The sequence below is a fragment of the Eptatretus burgeri genome, chromosome 1, assembly GCF_056783735.1.
Source record: "Eptatretus burgeri isolate ZD-2024b chromosome 1, Ebu_testis_v1, whole genome shotgun sequence".
Taxonomy (NCBI): Eukaryota; Metazoa; Chordata; class Myxini; order Myxiniformes; family Myxinidae; genus Eptatretus; species Eptatretus burgeri.
In genome coordinates this window covers 15679456-15701955 of record NC_140961.1, presented here as the reverse complement: position 1 = coordinate 15701955, position 22500 = coordinate 15679456, and the positions used below count along the sequence as shown (strand labels likewise).

Here is a 22500-nt window from a genome sequence, read left to right as displayed (position 1 = left end):
GTAGTTTCACACTTATGTTTTTCAAAATCATTTGAATCATCAGAAACTGATTGTTCACAAGTGGGAAATTTTGACCATGTGTGCTGGTGAGGAAAATATGGGGAAAATAAGAATTCCTACATTGTGGGAAAGGATGTGAAAATAACAATTCATGCACGTACCCTCCAGATCCATTCAAATTTGACATGGTCATTTGATAAATTTCTTACAACTTCTGCCATTCATGTCCCAGAAGGAAGACACACGTAGATGAAACAGTGGACCAATCGAGAAAGAACTGAGTGCCACATCTGATCCCACCTGAAGTTAAGTTGTGGGTGTGAGAGATTCCATCCATGGCATCTTTAGAGAAGACTAACTACATGTAGTTGAGTACCCTGGTCCAAGTATCTGATTGAAGATAGCTCGATAAAGTGTGAATCCTCCGTTGTGGATATGGCAAATGGCCCATGCTTCTTCTATGGAAGCAAGATTGAAACTATTACCTTCTGAAACCTTACCTTTTGAAGGGTGGATCAGATGGGTGTGTTGAGATAATATGTATAACAAGCGACTGGAAAAAGTTATGGAAAACCCGACCTGTGTCCTGCCAACTCAGTTATGCTCCTGAGTCCAGGAGGCTGAATGGACGTAGTAGGAAGATTTGACACATCAGTGGGAGAAGAGCTGTCAGCCACCATTTAAGTAATTGATAATGACACTGATAGTCTCCTCTTTAGAACAACAGCCACTACCTTGAGGCTGGTCCAACGCATCAATTCAGTCAGCTTTGGTGAAGTTAATTGCCAGCCAGTCAAAATTATGCTGAAAGATGGGACAATGCCATACAGTGTGACAACTGCCAGGTGAGTGCCCATTTCACGACTCAAGAAAGTGGAGCAAGAGATCAAGAGGATGAAGGATGGAGAGGTGATTGAAGAAATCACTGAGGCAACACAGTGGGTCTCACCGATGGTTCCTGTTGTTAAACCTTCAGGAGAGATCAGAATTTGTGTCGACCTGAAGAAACTCAATCAAGCAGTCAAACATGAGAGATACATCATTCCTACAGTTGATGATGTAATCCACCAGCGATGTGGGTCATCGGTATTCTCTAAGCTGGATGCTGTATCAACATTCTGGCTGATTCCCCTCGACCTGACAACTGCAAAGTTAACCACGTTTATAACATCATTTGGACGGTTCTATCTTCAAGCGAGTTCCTTTTGGAATATCATCTGCACCGGAGATTTTCCGGAGGACAATGATTAAAATCCTAGCAGGGATAGATGGAGTTATATGTTACTTCGATGACATTCTCTGTCATATGTCCACCACTGAAGAACGTGAATGACTCTTGGTCAGAATGAAAAAGAGAAAAGGTGAAGTGGGTCTCCAACTCAACAACAAAAAGAGTGAATATCTGAGGTCTGAGATCAACTTCCTGGGACACATAATCAGTGAAAAGGGCGTGTGTCCGGATTCGCCCAAAGTTGAGGCGATAACAAAGATGGCCGAACCAGCAGACGTGACAGAGCTGAGGAGATACCTCGACATGGTCAACTACCTGGGCAGGTATTTGCCTCACTTGTCAACGGCCTTGACAACACTGAACCAACTGCTGAAAAAATTAACTACATGGACTTGGGCACCAGAACCAAGGACAACACTACCGACCATACCGTCTACGCTCAGGCCTGGTGTTGTCAACCCTGACGCAGTGTGGGAGCGTGACGGTGCTGTAAAGCATCAACAAAATAAGTACTTTGATCACAGAGCACACCCTCGACTGGAGCTGCACCCTGGTGATCCTGTCCTTCTTAAAAGTGATGGAGATAAGGGGTTGGAAGCAGCCGGCTGAGGTGGTTCAGCAATGTGTTTCCCGGTCATACATCGTGCAGATAGGAGGAGGAGAGGAGCTGAGGCGTAAGCACAAACACCTCAGACTACGTCCAGCAGACGATCCAGCTGCAGGCAGCGAGCAGCGGCCTGATCACGTCGAAAATCAACAGGCCCAGTCGACGGGACGACGACCTCAACTTCAGCTATCTGAGCAGATTAAACTCCAGCCGTCAAGGGAACAACCTGTCCAGACATAAGTACAGCCACCAATTCCGTACTACACTCGCAGTGGCAGAGCAGTCGTGAAGCCAATCAGATTCCAGGAACTGCTCATCGACATCCCTGGCTTTGATGATGTTGAAGTCTAAAATGCTTAGCAGAAATCAAGGGGAGCTTTTGAAGTATGTGACTTAATTATTAACCTCCGCCATTGAAGATGGACGGAGGTTACTGTTTTCACCCCTGTCTGTTTGTTTGTTTGTTTGTTTGTGAACAGTATTACGGAAAAACTCCTGCACAGATTTTGACGAAACTCGGTGGGGGGGGGGGGGGTTAGGTATGGTCCAAGGATCTTGCCATTAGATTTCGGACTTTGTGCAAAGTCCAATATGGCCGCTATGGCGGCCATTTTGAAAAAATATTTGAATTTTTGTTTTTGCATTTCTACATGTTTTAAGTGATTTCCAACCAAAAAAAAAAAATTTGTTGGAGAAAAAAAAAAAAATTTTGAAACTTTTTTCAAAAAAAATTCGATTTTATTTGAAAAATATTTCAATTTTTGTTTTTGCATTTTTACATGTTTTAAGTGATTTCCAACCAAAAATAAATAAATTTGCTGGAGAAAAAAAAAAAAATTTTGCAACTTTTTTTCAAAAAAAAATCGATTTTATTTGAAAAATATTTCAATTTTTGTTTTTGCATTTGTACATGTTTTAAGTGATTTCCAACCCCCCCCCCCCCAAAAAAAAAATAGAAAAAAAAATTTGCAATTTTTTTCAAAAAAATTTGCAATTTTTTTCAAAAAAATTCAGATTTTTTTTTTTTTGCATTTCTACATGCGCGTCGATCTAGTTTAGTTTATTCAATCGTGGTTCAGTAGAGTCTGATCCGTTTTGACCTACAATGAATAGGATATCAGGTTCACTTAAGTGACCCAGCAGTATTGGCGGCGGAGGTTTTGCACTCCACCGAGTGCTCCCCCTCTAGTTTTAAAACAATGTTATCATGATGAATGCTTTTGCTTCCCATGGTTCGAAGAATCCGTTTGCTCATTGTATTACAAAGTATCACAAGTTAGTTCATTGATTTGCATGGATCGAAAAGGGGAAGATGTGTTGAGATTATATGTCTGACAAGATAATGGTAAAAGTTATGTAACCCTACAGTGTCAATGTATGTTTGTTCTGTGATTAGCAACTCCCTGGTAGCATGCAAAGCCCTCGTGGATGCGCAATGAAAAGGAGGTCTTCAAGTCGAGCCCGTATTGAAACATGGCGTGTTGTCAGTCTCTGTCCGAATCACATGAGCAATCCAATCGATAAGTCCGTGCATTACGGTCATCGAGGTGTGACACAATGGACACCTTAGAAAAAAAAAAACTCTTATTTCTCATGGAATCTGATGACATTCTCATCAAATCTCGTTAATGTTTTTTTTTTTTGTAAGAATTATTAAATTATTTCAACGTGGTTCCATGGAGGTGAACACCACTGTCAGCAAAACCTTGGTAACGAGTATAAAACTGTAAGATTAAAGCATAGAAGAACAAGATAGGATTACAACGTATGACTAATTCAAAAGTGCTCTTTCATCATGAAGAAGTATCCTCTCCTGCTGATGTTCATCACATTTTTACTGTGGGTAAGGGAGAGTGTCTGTAAGGCTGACAAAGCCTTCCTGTCAATAAGCCCCCATAAACAATGGCAGGGTTCTCACCATCATCTCCACTGTTATGATTGCTTCTTAAAACCACTGGCTGCACCCAATTGCAGGTGAGATTTTTAATTAGTATCAATGCCTTTAAATTTAGGACCAATATTTTTTTCCTTAATTGTGAGCAAAGGGGCTGAAAACATAGCCTTGAGACATTCAACATCACAATTAATTGGCTTCCTGTCCAGGCACCAATTAAGATTCAACCACAATTTTTCCCATGAAGCTCCCCGTGAAGCTGTCATAAAAGGATTTGCCATAACATGAAGCAGAACCAGGTCTGAATATTTGTGGGTGAAAACGAGTGGAGATGGCAGATTTCCTTTATGAAAAGACTTTTATTACTGAAAGCTTTCTCAGACTGTTTGCAATGTTCCCAACCAGTACGTAGGTTTTGGTGGTGCCTTCTCATCTCTTCCAACGAGGTCACCATGCCCCAGAGCAGCATTTCGAGAAGAATTCTGTTCCCGGATTGTTAATGTGGTTTTGATGGATTATTAGAAAAGAGTCTAGAAAATTTTGATGATGATTAATGACTGCCAGTAGTTGTGCAACCTTTCATTGATGCATAGAGAACTAGAATGGCACCAAGTGGAGTGCATATCTTCACCAGGCTGCACAGTTTATGTTTTGTATCCCACTGATAGGCTGGATCTGCATCCGGAACTTAAGCAAAATCCAATCGGCTTGATATTTTCACCAGTCCAATTCATCCGCCAAGTTTCATCTGAATCCGTCCACAAAGTTTTGAAATATTGTGCTATATGTCTTTTTTCGCCCAATCTCTCAGTGGTGAAGAACGACTGAAAAAAATTCTCAAATCCAGAACCAGATCTGGATAGTCACCAAAATCAAATCAATTTGTCCTTGTCACACTCCCAACCTGGCTGCCAAATTTTGTCCGAATCTGTCGATCACTTTTTGAGATATCCTGATCACAGACAGACAGACAAGATAATTCATAGATCACGATATAGTGTTCAGGTAAAGACCATACTTCAATTTTAATAAAATAATGATTTATTTTAAAAATTATCCAGAAGTTTAACGCTACTGAAGCAGTCTTATGCACCACCCTTATACACTGTAATAAGACGACGTTGAGTCACAGTTTCGGAGATGGAGGCTTTATTGATCACCATAGAATGCAGTGTCAATCGGTATCTTCCATTGTCATACTGGTGGCCTCTTCTTTATCCTTTCACATGCCATGCTCACTTCCCAGGGGCTGTGCTTGACAGCTCCCGTTATACATACACCACCCGATATAACTTGTCGAAGTACTGCAAAACGGGAGGTTCTTGGAAGTATTATGAAGACGATTTGTGTTCTACAGCGTTCAAGTATATAATTCAATATGATTAAAGGTTTAAAGAGGTTTAAAGACCTATAAATAAATAAATTCCAGGTTTACCGCCATTTTACCCAGTAGACACTGTTATTCATTCATTCTATCACCCAATCTAACACGTCACATTAGTTATTCATGCCTGTTGTACGTGTCCTTTATAAGTCCTTAAAAACAGTAAGTTTCCTGTTTGAAATGATTTACAATTTTGTTTACCTGCCAGGAAAGCAGGCGGAGTATAAATGTTATCTCACTCCTCTCTGCGCATGTATGGATGGACGGACGTGAACCACTTGCTTAACCCCTCCTTTCGGATCACATTTGCAGGGTAACAAACAGCCAGATTGGGGTGAAAACATAACCTCCCTCCACCTTTGGTGATGGAGGTAATTATTGAGAAGTTTGTCAAGGAGGCAACAATGAGGTGAGGAGTTCATCACAATGAATGTTGCACGAGCTATAATAAATGCAGCAAATGCCAATGCATATCTACTCCCAGGTCCAGGTATCAGCAAGGTAATATCCAACCAAACGATGATTGTTAACAATTGAAAATGTTCAAAAGATAATTCACTGCAACGGAAAATAAGGTGTGGCAAATGTTGTGAACATTAACTGGGGCTCCGAACATAACGTCGACTGCTCGGGGATCACAACAACCCGTGCGACGCATTCAGATGACCAGGCCCCAATGAGGCAGGAACCAAACCCTGCGTCCCAGATTCCGAGTGGTTGTAAAATAGGGCATTTAACAAAATACGAGGAAACAAATCTACTGCCACAATGTCGGTGATGAAAACGAACTATTTATTTACAATTTGCACACTTTACCCAAATTACCTTAAACATATCCTTAACTAAATTAATATATAAAAGCAAGCCTCCCAAAAATATGTCAGCACAATCTATTAATTATGAAAACGAGGGCAGCAGTCACATTGTGTGGGCACATTGGGAATATGTATCAGCACATGATGATTGGATTGATGGTGCAGTGAACAGTAGAGGGGGTTGGCACAAATTTTAAATTAAGCAGCATATGGTCAACTTGATGATGCAGTCAGCAGTAGAGTCCACCATAACAAATTTATAACGAAGGGAATTATGAATCACAGAACAAAGCAGTCGCAAATTCACATGTTATAATTTCTGTGGAGTGGAGCGATGCTAAGAAACAGTGCTTTGTTTAACGCCTCTGTGAAATGTGCACCAGCAACATTCTACAATGTCTGTGTCATGCAGGGAGCATTTACACCTTGATGCTGGGAATCACAAGCATGATGTACAGGCCAGCAGGATCACACAAGGCCTGCAGAAACAACATGCTCCAACAAAGAATTCTCCATGAGTTGATTGAGTTTCGCCCCACTCTGATGAATGTCGAGCTTCCGACAACAACCTTGTTTCGAAAGTTGAACGTCCACCAACTGCTCCCCCTGGCCTACCCCTAGCCCCCCCCTTCCTGACAGAACAACAATATGAACCCAGTGAAATGAGTTAACTTACTTCTCTCTACATCAATATCTAACCCTGATCTCGTGTCTGACATTGAGGGCCTCCATCCATTGTTGGGTGAGTAGAAGCAGCATATTCAACAGTGAGAAACCTGGTCTGAATCTGAATTGGTGGTATGAGAATGAGGCTGTTGGAGAAAAGGAAAGATTTCATATCAACGGCGATGATGGATTCCGGTCTGCCTGATTGAACTGCCAGATTCTCCGGTGCTGAGGCAGCTCGACTCCGATAATAACCAGAGAGATGTTGACTCTTACAAGCATATGATCAGATGAACCAATTGGAACAGAGGAGGAATCGGAGACATTTGTGGGGAAGTTTGTCATTACCAAGTCCAGAAGGGATGATTTGCCATTGGGAGAAATCCTGGTGGGAAAGTTCACTGATTGAGTCAGTCCCATGGAGTCACGGAAGTCCTTTGCTGAAGTGCCATGGCTGGTGAGAGAGGTACCAATACCAAGACAATTTGCGTGGTGACAATTGAAATCACCACATATGAGGAAGAGAGAGCTGGAATGAGTGGTTAAAAGTTGGTCCATGTTGGCTGAGAGAGATGTAGATAGAGTTGTCACTTTTGGAGGATTGCACAACACACAGACAAACAAGAGGTGGGAGCGGAGGGGAATTCACAGCCAAAGGTACTCCTGGGGGATAGGAGCTGTAAGATCAGTACACGAACTATGAGAAATTTAGTTATTGATTTAAACACCAACTCTGCTGCCAGGGCAGAGTGCGGACCTTTCAAATCACAGGACACAATAGCCAGGGAGACTTATGAAGGAGTCAGGGATGTCCTGTGGGAGGAAGGATCCTGATGGGGAACCTGATCTCGTCAAATGGATCAAGGGGAGATTAATGTTGCATCCTTTAAAAGTGTCAATAAACACTGGATGTCATTCCAGCTTGTACAATATCATTAGCTCTCATGAAGCTTTCACTGATATGAGAGGAGAATGAAGTCTATATTGGGCAAAGTGGAGAAAAGTTGTTCCTGATATTTCTCGCCGAACCATTATATTTTCACTTACTTGTTTATGCAGTACCCCACACGCACTAAGCGAAAAGCGGGGTTAAGCAATTGGTTCACGTCCATCTGTCCATCTGTCTGTCTTATCAGTTTATGATTACGAGTTTATGATGGAGGAACAGCTTATTTATGTTGAATGTTATATTCTGAATACGAATCGGAACATGAAGATGAAGACAAGTCTTTCGTTTTAACATATCTTGGCTCAGAATTTGTCCCGATTTCACATGCGCAGAGAGGAGTGAGATAATATTTTTTTACTCTCCCTGCCTGGCAGTCAAACAAAATTGAAAAGCATTCCAAACAGGAAACTTCCTGTTTTTAAGGACTTCATAAAGGACACAAACAAAAGGCACGAAGAACCAATGTAATGTGTTTCATGGGGTGATCTAATAGACACTGGGTAAAATGGCGGTAAAACCTTGAATTAATTCATTCATATGACTTTTACCAATATTTATTTTATTTAAATTGAATTATATACCTGAACACTGCAGCACACAAATTGTCTGTCATGATACTTCCAACAACAAAAAAAGGTTCAATGAAGTGATTTATATGGGTGATGTTCAAGACTGCTTTGACCGGGCGTAGTGGCGTGCGCCTGTAATCCGGCTACTCAGAGGCTTGGGTTGGAGGATCGCTTGAGGACGGGAGCTCTGTGCTGGGCCGCACTATGACAGGGTGTAGGGCAGCCCGGAATCATGGCGAAACCCAATCCTTATCCTTGTGTCGTAAGAGGCGACCAGGGTTGCGTCAGGAAGGTCATCCGGCGTAAAACCTATGTCAAATCAGAATGCGGATCATAACGGCGACCGCTGTGGCGACCCCTAACGGGAGCAGCCGAAAGATGAACAACAACAACATGTTCAAGACTGCTTCGAGACTACTTCAACAGCACTAAATGTCTGGATTTTGTTTTTGACTAACTTCCACATCCTCTTTAATCCCATTCTTCTGGCGTCTTCAAGACAGCTGTTCACCACCATCTCAGATCATCCCCAATCCAAAACCATGATCTTTTCTACCCTCATTAACCCTTCTCCCCACCCTCGTCCCACCTCAAGTCCTCCTTCCAAATTTCACGTTTTCCCTCCTAAATTCCCTTATGTATCCATTTTATTCACCCCATTCATCCTCTCCTGCCACCCATCATTTGTCCGTTTCCCTCCATCTTGGTGTTCAACTCTGTGATTGGCATTTCCCCCCCTTTCTCCACTGTTCCTTTCGTCCTGTTACACCCTGATCTGTTCATGTACTCGTACCAGCTCTTCCGCAAGCCTCGACTATCTATACAAAAAAAAAAAACTTCTTCAAAGTTGAAAAAATAGATTGAACTAATATCTCCACATTGTCCTATATATTATTTGAGCAGAAAACAGAGTGGATTTCCATTTCCAACCTTGTTCCTCTCCTGTTGCAGCTCCATATGCAAATCAGCCAAGCGTCCTCGCATATCCTCAATGTTTGACTGCAGCAAGCGCAGCGTCGCATCTGTCGGCTGGCCTGCTCGGCCGCGACCGCCATCTCCTCGCCGTTGCATGGACTGCAGTTGTACAATCACACGCCACACTCCACTCCCTCCCAGCCTTCACCGGCACAACACCTCACAGTAACCTCTACATCTTTTGTGCATCTTGCAGTGGAACTGAGGGAAGGAGGCAGGAGAAAGAAAAACAAAAACTAAAACATTTCATTTCTCTGCCATGTTCTCCCCAATCACTAGACTCACTTGGTAAGGCAGCCATATTGGATTAAAGGAAAAATTATGGACAGATTCATCTCTGAAACCGCTTAAAGGAAAATAATTGAAACTTGGCATATGTCGTCAACTCCCATGGGGTATAAAGGGTGATAACAATGACACCATCGGTGAAGTATTATCCCAGCCATAATTAGTTGAATCAAAATTCATATCCGAAAAAAATCTGAAATGCAAGAGAATCAGCATTTTCTGAACCGAATCGATATGAGAAACAGAAATGAATGAGACTCACATTATTATAAATGAATAAGAAGATGGAGGAAGAGATTTACCACCGGGTTTTATATAGAACATGGCGGTCAAGAAGAAAGCGTTGTTGTTTTGGCATGTTTCATCACCCCAGTAATGCCCTGGTATGATTGCCTTCCCACCCCTCATGCTTCCTTCCCTTGCCCTTACACTACCTTCATTCCCCTTATGCTGCCTTCTCCTTTCCTCCCCTCATGCTGCTCCCCCCCACCCCCCGCTGCCTCCACTATGTTCTGAAACACAACCACACTTCCACCTCACTCCAAACAATTCCCCAGCCCCCTATATCCATGCTCTGGAGCAATGAGAGCATTCATTCTGAGGAAAGGTACCACAATCGAATGTGTAAACACACAAGCCCATTTCCAAATCGAGCATACATGTCCAGAAATTGAGAACTGCTGCACATAAGGATTTGCTCAAGGGTATAACTTGATTGTCAGCCCAGGATAAAATGTAGATAAGATAACTGTATCGACATGAGAAATAAATGGCATTGGAAAACGTCTAAAAACACCAAGCTCAGCACGCAAGTCAAAACACACCACAGCTGCAGATCTTGTGCTTACCGAGAGCTTTTCATGGCACAACCACAAAATGGACATCGACAGGATAAATCAATTTTTTTTCACATGAAATTTTATGTGCAACATTATCATGTTCTGTGGAACCAAGGTAATGGACATTAAGAATTCTATTTCATCAATCGATATGACATTAGGCAAGATTTAATGGTGAAAATGAAAAACTTCGGAAAATCCCTCGGATTGTGGAATACAAGTGGACCAAACGAGGGGACCACAAAAAAAGTAAAGAATAATCAAGCCAAACAAAAATGTTTGTTACCTCCACCACCGAAGATAGACGGAGGTTATGTTTTGCACCCCTGTTTATCTGTCTGTCGGTCTGCGAGTAGTACATCTCAAAAGGATATGGACAGATTGAGACAAAATTTGGTGGACTGGTTGGGTGTGGGACAAGGAGGAATTGGTTAGATTTTTGGGGAAGATCCAGATCCAGATTAGGATAGAAGAATTTCTAATGTTTATTTTAAGAGACCATTCACAATTAAAAGATTGGGCTAAAAATGATATATATAGCATGTTATTTCAAGATGTTGTCGACAGATTCGGACAAAACTTGGTGGATGAGCTGGTTAGGTGACGAGAACAAGCCAATTAGATTTTGGTTCAAGTATGGATGCAGATGCGGCCTATTTGTGGTTACAAAACGTAAAATGGTTAGCCTAGCGGAGGTATGTGCTCGACCGATTGCCGTTCTAGTCCTTTATTGCTATTTTAAGGAAGGAATATACAACAGGGTGATCCAGGCATATCTAAAAGGCAATCTCTGACAATATTTGTCAGATTCATTATTTTCCATGAGTATCTAGCCATGTTTGACCCATTTACTTTGGTGCCCAAAATGCAGTGATCGACTTTTGAACCCATTCTCAGGTTCACGTCATAAGCTCATTTGAAACAAACAAGGAATGCAGAGCAATTAAAGACAGAAATTGATTGGAAATGTTATTACAGTATATTTATTTTATTTTCCATCTATTATCAAAATTGCTTTATTTAATTTATGGGTGAAAGAGATATCAATGAGGTGTAAGTATTTCCAACCATTATATATATATATATATATATATATATATATATATATATATATATATATATATATATATATATATATATATATATATATATATATATATAGCTGAAGTTTTTATTCAAGTCAAAAAGCGATTTTGATAAAGACTTTTAAACACAAATCACTAACAATAAAAACATCAAACATCTCCATGAGGCTTTCATTTGGAACTGACATCCAGAAGTACCTTTCTACTTTAAAGGTGTAATAAATAAATATTTAACCCTTCCCTTTATGTAACCTTTTTCACCGAGGGAATTGAACAAGTGAAGTCCCCATTATTTCATTTTAAGGGTAATTCATTATTAGATAAGTTGAGGCAGCAAGTTTTGCAAATTCAATGTTTACACTTCTTGAACTGTAAATGTCAAATGAGATGGGAAAAGCAACAACATAGACTGACGAATAAACAAAGCAGAAATGCATCGACCTAACCCCCCACGCCCACTTGTACTGCAGCTGTTTACATCATCTGAATGACATGTTGACATTGAAATACATGAAAAATATGGACAAAGAGACCGGAAGTATCAAAAGCTGGAAGGACGATTGCTGAAGTCTCCCACAGTTTGGGACATGAGGGAATGGCACCGAGATGAGATAGATTACCACGAGCGGCCTTTTCCACCATACTGTGGTGGTGCTAAGAACATGCCCAGGCAAAACCGTTAGTTAGAAATGTCGTACATGAGAGTTGCACTCTCATATACGACAGTAGTCTGCAGAGAATTACCGCAGGAAAGGAATGTTATTTTTCCCTGGGGTAGCTGCTCTCCTGCATACCTGAGACTGTCATTGCCTGGCACCCGCCATTTTTATACATTGCATTGGAGAAACCGAGAGCTAAGAATCACTCATTCCCTCTCCTGAGACCTCTTTTGCATCTACTGCATTGACTGCTCTTGCAATCTGTATATGATGGCCAAAAAAGAACGAATGTTTGAAAGTCCATTTCCTTTTTTGCATTGTGCACTGAGTCTTCTGTGTTTATCTGCAGTTAGAAATTGCTTTTTTTTTCTTTTTTTTTTTTAAATCAATGAGCATCAGCAGCAACTGCAATATCAGAGGAGTCTCCCATCTGAATATCACAACATTGTCTCCAGTGCCAGTTTAAGAGTCTGCACAACGTTCCATAATATGTCCAAATTTAATCAATTCCTTTCTCAAAGTATTATTCAATTGAATGTGGCCAGATGTTTTTAAAATGTCATGACAAGAAGATCAGACAAATATCCAACTTCAGATGACAAAACCTGCATCACCGTAGGTGTGGTAGTCCAGCGGTGAGGACACTGCACTGGTGAAGTTGTGAGATAAAAATCTGGCTGATGTTAGCATGATTATATCCCAAGCTTCCAGAAACAGGATCATCTCAGAATAATTGCCATGTCTGTGTGTCACTATCATATCATCAGAAAAAAGCCCCCAACAATTCATGAATGACCTTCAAGGATGAGCAAGTCTGCCTGCCCTGGACTACGCACGACATACGACACAGAGTGAGGTTATGAAGATATTTTTACTGTGAAGTATGCAGAATGCCTTTTCACATGAACTATCCGAATGAATAGGAGAACTGCGGCCCGAATTATTACCAAATTAGGAATAGGTGTACCCAAAGCTTTGATGGGGTTAACAAGGAAATTTGACACAGGAGGAGGCCACCGAGAGGAGGGCCCGTCATGCCTGTGCTTCACCAACACCAGATTCAATAAATCTGTTGAGCTAACAACTGAATTTAATTGGGAGGATGGGGGGAGAGGAGTGGGGGTGAGAAAAGTGTGACAGGCTCAAGGATATCACCAGGGTGTTAAAATAGAGATGGGAATTTTTTTGTGCTTGGTTTTTTTTTTAATTATATTTAAATACAGGGTGTTTTCAATGGAAACAGTGCAGTATAAACTTACCAACTCTTGAGCAAAAAGACAAGTCTTTCAGAGAAAAGTATTAATTGTCAAATACAACAAAGACATGTTTTTTTTGTGTTGTTTTTTTTTTTTTAGCATGGATTAACTGATATGATGTCTGATGGTGTGAGTCGTCGCTTTAGTTCTCTTCCCTTCGTTGGCACACTCATTAAGCATCGTGCGTTGTGCGATGGCTGAAAAGTCCAATGTGGAAGCCACAGCATCTACTGCAAACATCGCAAGTATGGACTTGTCCATGTGGAGATGGAGGTTGGCAGGTATTCCTTTCTTGCCTCCGCTGTCTCTCGATAGCAGGTCTCCCACTTTCAAAGTGGTCCAGGCCTTTGCGTTAAATGTTATGCCAAGTTGTGGCCTGATGTTCCCAGGTGATGACTGGAATGGCACAGCACTTGTATGTAAACTTGAGGACGTTCTAATAATGCTTCCTTTGTCCACCACGTGACTGTGTACCAAATTCAGTTCTCCATAGAAAAGTTAGCGCTCTTGGGATTCTATGGTGTTCCATGCGTGTGAGGTGTCTTGAAAAGCGAAGCTGGGCTTGCATCAGGACATACTCAATTCCTTGGATATAACAGTGGTCTAGGATTGAGGTGTTAGGGATTAAGTCTTGCCAGGTGAGGCCAAGAATCTTACGAAGGAATCACATATGGAATTGATCAAGGTGTTTGATATGACGACAGTAGGTCGTCCAACATTCGCATCCGTACAGGAGTGTCGAGAAAACAATAGGAAGATAGACAATGATCTTGGTGTCCAGGTAAGTGCCATATTCATGCCAAAGGTGATGCATCAGTCTTCCAAAGGACACCATGCTTTACAGAGTTTTGATGTTACTTCATCGTCAATCATTGCATCTTGAGAGAGGACACCTCCAAGGTAGCAGAACTTATCTACAACTTTGAGTGGCATGTCATCGATGATAATGGATCGGATGGTCTACACACCTTGTGGTCTCGGCTGAAGCATAGCCTTGGTCTTCTTGAGGCTAATCGTATGGACATAGCGATGAGCAGATTGTGCACAGGAGTTGACAATAAATTGCATATCTTCATGATTATGACTGAAGAGTGTGCAGTCATCAGTGAAAAGTAGACCACGGAGCAACATTTCCACGATTCTGGACTTAGCCTTCAGGTGCTGCAAATTAAAGACACCACCGTCAGTGCAAAACTGGATCATCACTCCCCAGGTGCAGTCTTCAAAAGCGTCATGGAGCATACAGGAGAACACAATGCTAAATAATAGGGGATCGAGGACGCAGCCTTGCTTTGTGCCATTGGTAACAGGAAATGACTCAGAAGGGCATCCACTGTCCCTCACACAAGCAACCATGCCATCATGGAAGGATCTGATGATATTGACCAACTTAGTGGGACAGCCAACTTTGTACAGTAGCTTCTACAGGTCTTCTCGACTGACCAGATCAAACACTTTTGCAAGGTCGATGAAGACCGTATGAAAATTGCGATGTTGTTTTCTGCTTTTTTCGAGAAGTTGACAAGCAGAGAACATATCGGTTGTGCCATGTCCAGCACGAATGCTACATTGGCTTTCTGGGGTGATGCTGTTGCCAATTGTTGATGACATGCGATGAAGAATGATCTGGGCAAGTATTTTCCCAGAAAAAGATAGTAGGGCCACGCCACGGTAGTTGTCGACTTTTGCATTTGTACAGGGGAATAATCGTGGCATCTTTGAAGAACCGGGGTACTGACTCCTCACTTCAGATGGTACTGTAGAGTTGGTTGGGTCAGTCGAGTGAGGAGGCTGACACCACCAAGCTTGAAAACCTCAGAGGGGATACCTTCGTCACCAGGGGGCTTTCCAGATAACACCTCTTCGATAGCTCTGGTGGTTTCTATTTTATTCGGAGGGTGAGCAAGGTCTTCTAATATAGGCCACTGGGGCAGGGAGTCAATGGCCGCATCTGAAATGGAAGAGGGGCAATTGAGGACACCGTTGAAGTGTTCGGAATCGTGCTCCAGGATCTTGTTTGGATCTGTGATAAGGTGCTGGCCATCTGAGTTATGGAGTGCGGCGATACCACAAGAAGACCGTCCATGGACTGCCTTTAGACCATCATAGAAGTGCTTGAAATTCTTTGTGTTGGCTGCCTCCAGAATTTCTTCCACTGTTGCTGCCCACCAACTGTCTTCCATGGAATGTATTCTTGACTGTGCGAGTCTCCTAAGTTGCAGGTTTCTCCAGAGTCTCCTGACGACTTTCACTTTCTGGCTTGCTGCTCCAGTAGAACTTATAACCGGAGCCTCATTCCTCAAGATGGGACATACCAGGTGCGCGAGTCTCACCGAGTGCTGCAATGTCTATCCCAGCATGCCAAATGGATTAACTACTCTCTAAGTTGAAGACCCTTACCTGATTATCATCTTAACTCTCACGCTATGGTCCCTGGTCCTCTCACTGTGTATTTTCCTGAAGAACTCTTCTGCATTTATTTTGTCTATACTCTTCATTATCTTAAACATCTCCATCAAATACCCTCATAATCACCTTCTTTCTCATGTATAAAGTTCTGTCTCCTTCAGCCGCTCCTCATAGCTGAGTCTAGCTGAGCCCGGAATCAATCTAGTAGCCCAACGCTGACCCCTTGAAATGGCAACTACATGTCCCTCCTGAGACGTGGTGGTCAAAACTGCACAGAATATTTTATATTAGGCCACACTAAATTCCTGTACAGTGTGAAAACCACCTCCTTTGATTTATAATTGATCTCTTCTACAAATACAACCTAGAATACTGTTTTTGCTTTACCTATAGCTGCCTGGTACTGTGTTGTCTGCTGAGTGGTTACCACCTCCCCCCACCCTACCACAACCCCTGTATCTGTTACCAACCCCCAAATCCTTCCCCTGTGTGACACATTCCAAATTTGCCCCTTGCATAATGTAATCCCCATTTTCATTATTCTTACCCATCCCCAGCACCTTACCTTTGTTTTTGTTAAATTGCATCGACCAATCTTTTGCCCACTCTATTAAAGTATCGAGACTTTCCTGAATCTGATCACCCCTCTCTCTACGATCTGTTTTTCCTCAAAGCTTTGCGTCTAATCCAAATTTAGAAAGCAGACTCCGAATCCCACCGTTTAAGTCGTTGATGTAAATTATGGATGATAATGATCCCAGCATGGATCCCTGAGGTACCTCACCACTTGCATCCTCCCACTCACAGCCACTCTTTGCTTCCGATCACTAATCCAGTTAACAGTCCAGTTAGCTGCTTTACCAACCACTCCACAAGCCCTGGCCTCAGCTAACAACCTCATATGCAGTACCTTGGCAAATACCTTCTGAAAATCAAGATACACTACATCCACTGCACTTCCCTCATACACCCCAAACAGAAACCTCCTTCGAGAAGATTTGTTCGACAAGATCTACCTTTGGTAAACCCAAGCTGACTACCTTTAATTAGTTTGTATTTATTTAAATGGTTCCTCATCTGGTCCTTAATTAATGTCTCCATCACCTTCCCCACGACTGAAGTCAAACGAACAGGTCTTTAGTTTCCCAATTCTTCTCTGGATCCTTTATTAAATAATGTTGTTACATTTGCTACTCTCCAATCCTCCGGTACCTGTCCTGACTCCAGTGAACTATTGAAAATATCCGTTAACATCTCGGTTACCTGCTCAGCCACTTCCCTCAATACTCTCGGGTGCATATTATCTGGACCAGGAGCCTTATCTACTCTTAGATTATCCAGCTGTTCCTCTACATCCTCCACTCCAACCTGGATCTTCTGTAAAATCCCTTCCACACCTCCTTGATAGATACTCTCAGCTATTGACAATTCTCCTGACTGTTCTTATGTAAAAGTTGAAAAAAATACCTGTTTAATAAGCCTGCCATCTCACTTTCCTCACTAACCACTCTCCTAGTGCTATAAGGCTCATATGAGAGCGAACACACAGAATGTACAACAAGGGAAGCAGGAGAGAAGAAGGGTGGCAGAGGGAAGCAGAAAACACTGGGGAATGGAGTCAATAGGAGATCTGTGGAAGGCAGATGGATGGGGGCAGGGAACGCAGGGTAAACGAGATGGACACTGTAGGGCCTTTCAGGTCCTTACAAGACAGGGACTTTCAGGAAGGAAAGCAGGGAATTTGAAGGAGGTGGGTTTGGGTGGATTTGCGGGGGTAGAAAAGATCATGGTTTTGAATGGGGGAAGAAAATAGATGGTGGTGAACAGCTGTTTTGAAGACCTGGAGGGAAGAATGCGATTGAAGAGAGTGTGGGAGTTTGTTCCAAAGGCAGAGAAAACTAGAGGGGGAGCACTCGGGAGAGTGCAAAACCTTCGCCGCCAATACTGCTGGGTCACTCAAGTGAACCTTATATCTTATTCATTTAATATGATGTCAACAGTACTGAGTTATAGTTTTCTCCAACATTGTTTTTTTTTTGTTTTTTTTTTTGGGGGGGGGGGGTTGGAAATCACTTAAAACATGTAGAAATGCAAAGAAAAAGAAATCGAAATTTTGTTGAAAAAAAAGTTGCAAAAATTTTTTTTTCTCTAACAATTATTTTTTTTTGGGGGGGGGGGGTTGGAAATCACTTAAAACATGTAGAAATGCAAAAAAAACTTTTTTTTCTCTAACAATTTTTTTTGGGGTGGAGGGGGTTGGAAATCACTTAAAACATGTAGAAATGCAAAAAAAAAAATTCTCTATTTTTTTGGGGGGGTAACTTTTTTGGGGGGCGGGGTTGGAAATCACTTAAAACATGTAGAAATGCAAAAAAAAAAATTCTCTAATTTTTTTTTGGGGGGGTAACAATTTTTGGGGGGGATTGGAAATCACTTAAAACATGTAGAAGTGCTAAAAAAAAAATTCTATTTTTTTTTCTGGGGGGGGGGGTTGGAAATCACTTAAAACATGCAGAAATGCAAAAAAAAGAATTCTCTAACAATTTTTTTTTGGGAGGGGACCAAGTCCAAAATTTAATGGCATGATCCTTGGACCAGACCTAAACCCCCCCCCCCCCACCAAGTTTCGTCGAAATCCGTCGAGGAGTTTTTCCGTAATACTGTTCACAAACAAACAAACAAACAAACAGAAAGTAAAGGGGTGAAAACAGTAACCTCCATCCATCTTCGAAGATGGCGGAGGTTAAAAAGAGGAATGAAAGAGTGAAGGTGAGCAAGGATTCTTGATTTTGGTAATTGAGGGGGTTGCTGGCGGACCTTGAGCACCCTGTGGAAATGTGGTAGAGACAAATCACAGAGAGAGCGGGGGGGGTGAGGCTGGAGAGGAGACGGTAGAAGTCAGAAAGACCAGTGACCTGCCTGCAGTGAGAGGGTGAGAGAACCAAAGACTCAGCCTCATCCCAGGAGATGCCACTGATCCAAAATGCCTTGGTTTCCACAGCGTGAAGCAGAGAAAGGTGAGTGGCAGGAGCACCAGCCCAGAGGGGAGAGCAGTACTCCATCAGGCTGCGGACAAAAGCTTTGTAAGTGGTCAGAAGCTCAGGTGGGCTAAGGAAGGACTTTGCACGACGGAGGATTCCCAGTCGGCGACTGGCTTTGGAGGCGAGGTTGGAAATGTGGCTTTCCCAGGAAAGATCATGGCAGATAGTGAGACCCAGAAGCTTGAAAGCTTGAAACCTCCAGTCGATGCATTGAAATCCCCCAAGACTAGAAGTGTATCTCGTCTGGGGCACTGATCAACCACAGACTCGAGCGTGGCGTAGAATGTATCCTTCAGGGTGAGATCACTCGCCTCAGTCGGAGCTTAAACAGAGACCAGGGAAATGACACCGAAGGAGTGACGAATCCTTAATCGCATAATACGCTCGGTGACCGGTGTTACCTCAATTATCATTGGGGTCAGCTTATTGGACACAGCCACAGCAACTCCTTGGGTATGGTAACCATCAGAGCGACCAGACCAATAGAAGGTGTAACTATCCACCATAATCTCGCCGCAATCCGGTCTCCGAACCTCAGAGAGAGCTGCAATCCCGATGTCCAAACACTTGAGCTCAGATGATAACAGAGACAGGTGATCATCCTCTCTTAGGGATAGGACATTCCAGGCACCCACCCGAAGGGACCGCCTCAGGTTAACCCAAGGAGACCGCCGTCTGGTGGATGACACCTCAGCTCCACTCCGACACACTCTCCCGCAATCTGATCTAGGGATGTTACCCCGTGGTTTCCCTCTTATCATCAAAGATTGGGGGTCCCGAAGGCTTTGCCCCAAACCCATCATCCGGTGAGCTGCCCTGCGAAGGGAAGCTGCACAGGAGGTACTCCCACAGAGTGGGTTTTCAGATTTTTTGGCGTTTTTGCGTTTTGCGGAATGAAGGGTTTTACGGTGGCCGGAGTGCAAATCCTGCCACCAACCTCCTCATAAAAAGTAACCCAACTGCCGGAGGACGTCCGCAGACACAGTTGGGCACTAGATATGGATGACCATTGGCTCACAAGGAGCTCCTCCGCCCTTTGACAGGTTTCGTTTTTAATCCTGCTGGGTGTCCATATCCAAACACCCTCCTCACCAGAAAACCTGGTGGGGGAGACGGTTTAGTCGCCGACATCCCGACCATGGAACAGGTTAGTACAGGTTTACATGGTACCTGTCACAGGTCACAGATCGAACCTGACCTGACACCATGTTGCACTGATAATTGGTCAAAAACAACCTCAACAGGCAGGAGCACAAATACAAAGATGAATAATATGGATATGTACATAGCAGACTACAACTAGGCTCAAAAACATGCTAATGGGGAATATTCGACCATTCTTATAATTACCTATGCTCTGGCATCAAGGTGCATGGAGATTATTTTTCACCCCTGTTTGGCTGTCGGTCTGTTTGTCTGTGTGCCTGTGAGCAGGATATCTCAGAAAGTTGGTGGACAGATTTGGATGAAAGTTGGTGGACAGATTTGGATGAAAGTTGGTGGACAGATTTGGATGAAAGTTGGTGGACAGATTTAGATGAAAGTTGGTGGACAGATTTGGATGAAAGTTGGTGGACAGATTTGGATGAAAGTTGGTGGACAGATTTGGATGAAAGTTGGTGGACAGATTTGGATGAAAGTTGGTGGACAGATTTGGATGAAAGTTGGTGGACAGATTTAGATGAAAGTTGGTAGACAGATTTGGATGAAAGTTGGTGGACAGATTTGGATGAAAGTTGGTGGACAGATTTGGATGAAAGTTGGTGGACAGATTTGGATGAAAGTTGGTGGACAGATTTAGATGAAAGTTGGTGGACAGATTTAAATGAAAGTTGGTGGACAGATTTAGATGAAAGTTGGTGGACAGATTTGGATGAAAGTTGGTGGAAAGATTTAGATGAAAGTTGGTGGACAGATTTAGATGAAAGTTGGTGGACAGATTTGGATGAAAGTTGGTGGACAGATTTAGATGAAAGTTGGTGGACAGATTTGGATGAAAGTTGGTGGACAGATTTAGATGAAAGTTGGTGGACAGATTGAGATGAAAGTTGGTGGACAGATTTAGATGAAAGTTGGTGGACAGATTTAGATGAAAGTTGGTGGACAGATTTAGATGAAAGTTGGTGGACAGATTTAGATGAAAGTTGGTGGACAGATTTGGATGAAAGTTGGTGGACAGATTTAGATGAAAGTTGGTGGACAGATTTGGATGAAAGTTGGTGGACAGATTTGGATGAAAGTTGGTGGACAGATTTAGATGAAAGTTGGTGGACAGATTTAGATGAAAGTTGGTGGACAGATTTAGATGAAAGTTGGTGGACAGATTTAGATGAAAGTTGGTGGACAGATTTAGATGAAAGTTGGTGGACAGATTTAGATGAAAGTTGGTGGACAGATTTAGATGAAAGTTGGTGGACAGATTTAGATGAAAGTTGGTGGACAGATTTGGATGAAAGTTGGTGGACAGATTTAGATGAAAGTTGGTGGACAGATTTAGATGAAAGTTGGTGGACAGATTTGGATGAAAGTTGGTGGACAGATTTAGATGAAAGTTGGTGGACAGATTTGGATGAAAGTTTGTGGACAGATTTAGATGAAAGTTGGTGGACAGATTTAGATGAAAGTTGGTGGACAGATTTGGATGAAAGTTTGTGGACAGATTTAGATGAAAGTTGGTGGACAGATTTAGATGAAAGTTGGTGGACAGATTTAGATGAAAGTTGGTGGACAGATTTAGATGAAAGTTGGTGGACAGATTTAGATGAAAGTTGGTGGACAGATTTAGATGAAAGTTAGTGGACAGATTTAGATGAAAGTTGGTGGACAGATTTAGATGAAAGTTGGTGGACAGATTTGGATGAAAGTTGGTGGACAGATTTGGATGAAAGTTGGTGGACAGGATGGTGTGTGACAAGGACGAATTGATTAAAATTTTGTGAAGATCCAGATTTTATAATTTTAAAGTGATTCTTCACCATTTGAAAGATGTGGCCAAAACGATATACAGCATGATATTTCAAAACGTTTTGGATGGATTATGACAAAACTTGATGGATGAGTTGAGTATGTGAGAAGAACAATCCGATTATATTTTGGTTCAGGTCTGGATACAGATGCGGCCTATCAGTGGGACACAAAGCGTAAACTGGTCAGCCTGGCGGAGGTATGCGCTCTACCGAGTGGTGTTCTAGTTATTCATTTATCTGATGCACAAGCTGAAAACATTTCGCAAAACCATTCTCGTTATGTCAACCACACGATTGGACAAAACGCAATCAGACAATGGCTCGTGAGGTTGTTGTCAGCACACCTGGAACTGGAACACCATCATGATTAAAATGTTCTTCACTTTTGCTGAAGGCAGACAAGTAACGTAATTAATGTACAAATGATCAATTAAAAAACGGAATGCCATCTGAATACAGAAAAGTGGTAGCAAGCTGGGCGATGCTGTTGAGCTCAAACAATTTGTGTGTTTATATTGCTCCAGTCAGCTCAGGAAAACCATACCAAAGGAGATGATGGGGTCTGGCCAGGGCAGCTTGGTTAGTGGTTATGTAGTGAGCAGTTAACCTCATTAACGCTTGCCAATTTACCTTTCTTTTCCAATGGTGATAATAATATAACTGCCTAAGCATGAGAACTACAAGGCTTTCATTCAGTACTTCATGAAGTATGGCTCCCGACTCTGGGCTGGTGCTCCTGCTTCCAACATCATTCCTATTGAGCTGTTTAAAGCAAGGCCTTTTGCACCAATGGAATGGATTCCCAGGGACCATCACTCTCCCACTGGCGTGAATTGGTGGGCTTTATTTAATATAAGCTTACATCTT

At 42.3% G+C, this 22500-nt stretch overlaps 1 protein-coding gene across 7 annotated transcripts in view; it reads right to left on the bottom strand.

Moving 5' to 3' along the window:
• Positions 1 to 22500, bottom strand: part of LOC147033925 (janus kinase and microtubule-interacting protein 3-like) — a 150638-nt gene that overhangs the window by 115232 nt on the left and 12906 nt on the right. For all 7 annotated transcript variants that reach the window (XM_085873225.1, XM_085873216.1, XM_085873246.1 and 4 more), the window contains exon 2: positions 9046 to 9291. In XM_085873225.1, coding sequence (XP_085729351.1) covers positions 9046 to 9186 — 141 coding nt within the window. In that variant the 5' untranslated portion in view covers positions 9187 to 9291. The remainder of the gene's footprint in view (positions 1 to 9045; positions 9292 to 22500) is intronic.